This window comes from Ovis aries, chromosome 25, assembly GCF_016772045.2.
Source record: "Ovis aries strain OAR_USU_Benz2616 breed Rambouillet chromosome 25, ARS-UI_Ramb_v3.0, whole genome shotgun sequence".
Classification (NCBI taxonomy): domain Eukaryota; kingdom Metazoa; phylum Chordata; class Mammalia; order Artiodactyla; family Bovidae; genus Ovis; species Ovis aries.
The window spans coordinates 6,647,018-6,653,017 of record NC_056078.1 but is presented as its reverse complement, the minus strand read 5'-3'; the positions used below and the strand labels follow the sequence as shown (position 1 = coordinate 6,653,017).

Below are 6,000 nucleotides of genomic sequence, written 5' to 3'. Positions count from 1 at the left end.
TACTTTGCACGGCTCCTGAATTACTCTTGTTTTCAGTATTTATTTTTTCATGTAGCTGTCGGGAGCCCACTGCATACCCACTGTATCAATGTCTTTGTGGGTGGTGCCAGACTGCTCCTTTTTAAAGACAACCTAGGTGACGGTAAGCGTACCTTCCAAATGTACCTCTGGCCCATTTTCATGGCACTCTGAAATGATTTAGAGCCCCTGGATAGGCCAATCTCTAATTAAGAATCGATGGAGTTGGTGTAGAGACTATATTAACATTTCACGAGAGAGCCTCTTTTCTTCTTTAAAAAGTTACCCAGGCCATTCTGGTAGGACCGGCCCAAGGCGCCGCGACCCGGCCCAGGGCGGGGCTGCAAGCCCCCTACCTGCGGGCGGGTGCTCGGGACAGCCGCGCACGCGCACGCACTCGCGCACGCCGGCGCCTTCCTCTGGGCGCCCGGGGTCGGCGGCGCGCGGGGCAAATGGAGTGGGTGCTGGCGGATGCGCTGCTCTCGCAGAGCCGGGACCCCCGGGTCCTGCTTGGGGCGCTGTGCCGCGGGGAGGTATCTGCGGAGCGCGTGGAGACCCTGTGTTTTCTTCTGCAGCGACTGGAAGATGAGGAAGCGCGCGGCGGCGGCGGCGCGGGCGCGCTCCCGGAGGCGGCGCGCGAGGTCGCCGCCGGGTATCTGGTGCCGCTGCTGCGGGGCCTGCGCGGGTGCCCAGCGGGCGGCGCGGATGACCCTGGGCCCGCGGCCCGCCAGCGCCGGCGCGTGCTGAGGGCGGCAGGCGCTGCCCTGCGCTCGTGCGCCCGCCTAGCCGGGGGCCCGCAGCTGGCGGCCGCGCTGGCCGAGGAGGCGCTGTGCGACCTGCTCAACGCGGGGCCCGCGCCCGGCCTGGAAGGGGCCGCCGAGGCGGCCGTGGAGGTGCTGGCGGCCGTGGGGCCCTGCCTGCGGCCTCGCGAGGACGCGCCCCTGCTGGAGCGAGTGGCGCGGGCCGCTCTCGCGCTGGCGCTGGGTGGGGACAAGGCGGGGCCGTCCCCGGACGCTGCGGCGCTGGTTGCCGGGCGGCTGCTGCCGGCTCTGGGCCGGTGCGGCGGGGCGGCGCTGCGGGTTGTGTGGGGCGGGCTGGTTGCGCCCGGGGTGTCTGAGGAGCCGGGCCGCGTCGGGTCGCAGCTGCTGATTCTGAGCGCCCTCGCCGAGAAGCTACTGCCAGAGCCCGGCGCAGACAGCGTGCCTGCCGCGCGCGAGGCGGGCCTGGACGCCCGGCGCTGCTGGCGCTTCTGGAGCGCGGTGCAGGCCGGGCTGGCCTGGTCTGAGGACGCCCTGACGCGCAAGCGGGCGCGCTACCTGCTGCAGCGGGCGGTGGAGGTGTCGGCGGAACTGGGGACCGACTGCGCGTGCGCCCCCGGCGAAGGACCCGGTACTTGCCTCTTTGCTCCCTGGCCCGTCCCTACTTGACTTTCTGCGAGGGCAGCCTTTCTGCTTCCGGGGCCGTCTCCGCGATTCGTACAGAATTTGGTTATTCTCGTGGTCCCCATAGAGCCTGAAAAACCTTGGGAACCTTATCTCGAGGGTGTTCTCTGAACTGTAACAAATCACTGTTAGAGGAGTCCGCATTTAGGATAAATTCTCTGACCCAGAGCGGGTGGAATACTGCATTCGTGGAATAATTTAGGAACTAGTCCAGCAGGATATTAACAGACCAAAATTGCACTAAATCGTGGGCTCGTTCAAATAGAAAAGAAGGGATAGCACCCATCAAATTGAAAGGAAAAGTATTTACATGTACTGACCTACGAATTGAGCCTTGAGTATTAGAATTTTGTCATGGGAAACCCATCACAATCCTTCGGTAGTTCTCTTAGGAGAATTTATTAATATTAGTTAAGTATAATGGCCTTAAGTCGACCTTTGGCGGAGAGTTTTTGCCATTGATTTAATAGAATGAGGTATTAATTAATTAATTTTACATTTTGAGCCTGTGCGTCCTACCAGTTTTTTACAGGATAAAAGTAGACAAAATAGCAAGGCCTCCCTTTAGTTCGGTTTGTTACTATTGATCAGTTTGTCACTGAAATGTGTGGAAAATACACTTCAGTCGTTTAAATTTATTTTGATCTATCGAAGTCTGAAATGGATTGATTGAGTCAAAACTGCCTCAGTGGATGGAAAATTTCTATCCTTTCAACTGTGGCTGCCTACTTACTTATACTAGTAAGAGTTTTGTTCTGCTGAAGTTGTGAGTAGATTAGATTTTTATGCACGTTTAAAACATCAGATAGTAGATATTTTAATAGCCCGCAAGTTGATGATCATCCAGTGAGCGCTGTTGCTAGAAAACATTTTTTTTTAATTACCAAAGTTAAGCAATCATTTATTTTAAAGCGTCAGTCATTCTGCAGTTTTAAAGATAAGCAGTAGTCTTATGCTTGCCTCCCATCTACATTTCCTTCGTTTCAAAGAGCAGCCGCTTTTATCTCTTAGCTGATTATTTTGGTGTCTGTCCCTATATCTTTGACATATTCTAGTAATACCATAAAACCCATTATCCTACGTGCAATTTTGATTGAATGTGAGTTCAACAAAATTATGACTATGCAGGTACTGTTCACCAGTGACCTATGTAGTCATCTAGGATTTATTTTTTCCTTCCTGCAAGTTTTCCCTGTATTTGTCATTTAGTTTGGTTGCCTCCATATTTACCACTAATTCAGCCCCAGATTCTTAGTTAGTTGTTTAAATCTGTCCTGTACAAAGTGAGATCATCAGTCATTATAAATTTTCCTGAAGAAGTCTCTTCTGAAGTCCCAGTCCAAGCTCAGCCTTGTGCGTACCACTGACAGTCTTACATCTGCCTTCACTTTCACCTGGGAGACTCCCTTCACCTGATCCTGTGTTGAAGCTATTTTCCTGGAGTTCTTATCTTCAAGAACTCGAGTATCTGATAATTTAATCAAAGGATCCTTTATGTCTTTTCTGTCAGTTCACCTGACACTTTTTTAGTTTTTGTCTCCTGGAAATCCCCATCTGTTTGTGGCTATTTTCTACCTTTTCCATTAGATCCTTTAACATACTAATCAGAGGTATATGTAAGTTCTATTTTTGGACCATCTTTGAGTCTGGTTTTGTTTTCTGTTCTATCTCTTGGCAATGAGATTACTTTTTTTTCAGAAGCAACTGCATTATTTATGCCTTAGAGATAGGTACTCTGTTAGATTGCTGGGCTTGAGTCACTCTGGTTGAGCTGGCTTTGGATTTTGTTATTGCTATAGTTGGCAGATTGTTGTCTCCTTATGTTTAGAAACATAAAATTTTCTATTTAGGAACTAAATCTAGAAACTGATTTTCTTTTTTAAACCATGTCAGGCCCAAGTCTGTTTTGGTGGTCTGAGAAGAAAAAAGATGAGCTTCTAAAGTTTTGGGAAAACTATATTTTAATTATGGAAACTCTTGAAGGAAATCAGGTAAGTGTTTTCATATTTTATCAAATCATGTATAGGTGCAGTTTCTTTTCTTCCCCCAAACATTTTATAGAACCAATACAAAAAGGTCTACCTGGATATAGCATAATGGAATACAAGCGTACTTTGTTTTCCAGTGTGAGTGAGTGAGTGAAGTCACTCAGTTGTGTCTGACTCTCTACGACCCTATGAGCTATAGCCTGCCAAGCTCCTCTGTCCGTGGGATTTTTCAGGCAAGAATACTGGAGTGGGTTGCCATTTCCTTCTCCAGGGGATCTTCCAGACCCAGGAGTTGAACTCAGATCTCCCACATTACAGGCACTCTTTACCATCTAAGCTACCAGGGAATCCCTTTTTCTTTTCCAGCATAGATTAAATTTAAGGTTAAATGTAAACTCAGGAAGGAGGAGAGTGAAAAAGCCATGTTAAACCTATTTAAAAGAAGAAACTAAGATCATGGCATCCGGCCCCATTACTTCATGGCAAATAGAAAGGGAAAAGGTCGAAGCAGTGACAGATTTCCTCTTTGGGCTCTAAAATCGCTACGGATGGTGACTGCAGCCATGAAATCAGAAGACAGTTGCTTCTCAGTGGGAAAGCTATGACAAACCTAGACAGTGTGTTGAAAGGCAGAGATATCACTCTGCCAATAAATGTCTCTGTAGTCAAGGCTATGGTCTTCCCAGTGGTCACATACAGTTGTAAGAGCTGGACCATAAAGAAGGCAGAGAGCCAAAGAATTGATGCCTTCAAACTGTGGTGCTGGAGAAGACTCCTGACTCCCTTGGACAGCAAGGAGATCAAACCAGTCAATCTTAAGGGAAATCAACCCTGAATACTCATTCAAAGGACTGACACTGAAACTGAAGCTCCAACTTTTTGGTCACCTGATGTGAATAGCTGACTCTCATGTAAAGCCCCTGATGCCTGGAAAGATTGAAGGCAGGAGGAGAAAAAGGTGTCAAGAGGATTAGATGGCTGGATGACATCACTGATGCAATGGACATGAACTTGGGCAAACTTGGAAAGATGGGGAGGGACAGGGAGGCCTGGCATGCTGCAGTCCATGGGGTTGCAAAGAAATGGACACAACTGGGGGACTGAACAAGACAACATAAACTCAGGAAATTAAAGAATACTTCGGTTGACTTAATTTATCATTCAAAGGATTTGGTCTTATTTGATCTTCCCTTGACATTTACTTCTAAAGTGTTTGTTAGTTTTTAGTTTCTCTATGTTATAAATAATCTCCAAAGAAATACGCAATGAGGAAAATGTTACTTAAAGTCTGAGGTCAATTGTTATTAAATAATAATGACCCTTTGATTTTGTAGGCTTGCTTTCTTTTCTTCCTTTCAGTTCTTACATCTTTGCATTCTTTGGTTCTGAGACTTGAAACCTGAAAAATCATTTTCAGTTGACTTTGAATTAATCTTCGTCAGAACATGGAATTTTTAAGTTAGGAGGAATCTCTTTAGAGATTAACATTTAGATTGACATTCATTAGAATCATCCTGGTGCCTCATTAAAGTATTAGTTGCTGGATCTGGTCTGCAGAGTTTCTGATTCATTAGGTCTGTGGTGTGGCCTGAGAATTCAAATATTTTACGTATTCCCAGGAGACCCATACGCTGCCATTCTAGGGACCACACTTGGAGACCTGTTACAGGGGTTCCCATACGTAAGCTGCAGATCGGTGTGGGACCAGCCGTCATGGGGTCACTGTGAGGTGTCAGTCCAAATGCATTGTTTGTTGACTAAAAGAAAGAAGTACTCATATATGCTAAATGTATGTAGGTGTGGGGATGAGGACTAAACGAAAAACATTTCTAAATTTATATAAACTACGGTTTTCCTTAATCAGTGCATCCATAACACCCTCACTGTTTAGAAACTCTTAAGTTAGTTGCCCTTAGTTTCTAGGATATGTACATTAGACGGTGGTATCTGCAAGAGTCTAAGAAAAAAGAGCGTTGAACCCTGAGCTGGCTCTGTGTCTAAATGTGTGGCCTTGAACAACTTGAGTGACTAGAGAAAGCATTTCAGTATTTTTTCATCTTTGTAATATTAGTGTTATCAGCTGCCTGCTTCCCAGGACAGTTAAGGATTACATGACATAATTTATGATCCTCTATAAATGTAATGTTACTATAACTATGTTCTATATTCTAACTATAGAATATAGAATTCTAACTATATTCTAACTATTCTATGTTCTATACTCTATTTATTAGCTTTGCCATACTCAGTCTTGAATTTGTATGATTAGAAAAATGGAAAAATCAGGCACCTTCTGCGTATTTTTTTACGTGGGTGTGGTGGGGTCAGGGAGGGTGGAGGTTGTGGAGGGAGGAACAGAAGAGTGACTTATATAAATATATAACAATACTTTGGTTTTTAAAGGTGAATTTTCATTTCCTATGGCTTTTTGCTTTTGTTTTCAGATACATGTTATAATGCCAGTTTTACCAAAGCTAAACAGTCTGTTTGAATATGCAGTGTCAGAGGAAAATGGTAATGGTTGCTTTTATTTTGATTTTTTATGACACATC

The 6,000-nt window shown here is 46.0% G+C and overlaps 1 protein-coding gene across 10 annotated transcripts in view; it reads left to right on the top strand.

Moving 5' to 3' along the window:
• Window positions 1–429: 429 nt before the first annotated feature.
• The window catches only part of TARBP1 (TAR (HIV-1) RNA binding protein 1), a 65,830-nt gene continuing 60,259 nt past the window's right edge, over window positions 430–6,000 (top strand). For all 10 annotated transcript variants that reach the window (XR_009598558.1, XR_009598557.1, XR_009598559.1 and 7 more), the window contains exons 1-3: window positions 430–1,407; window positions 3,354–3,451; window positions 5,893–5,962. Coding sequence is in view for 5 of the 10 variants with exons in the window: in XM_060406715.1 (XP_060262698.1) it covers window positions 471–1,407; window positions 3,354–3,451; window positions 5,893–5,962 (1,105 nt within the window). In the remaining 5 variants the exon portion in view is untranslated. The remainder of the gene's footprint in view (window positions 1,408–3,353; window positions 3,452–5,892; window positions 5,963–6,000) is intronic.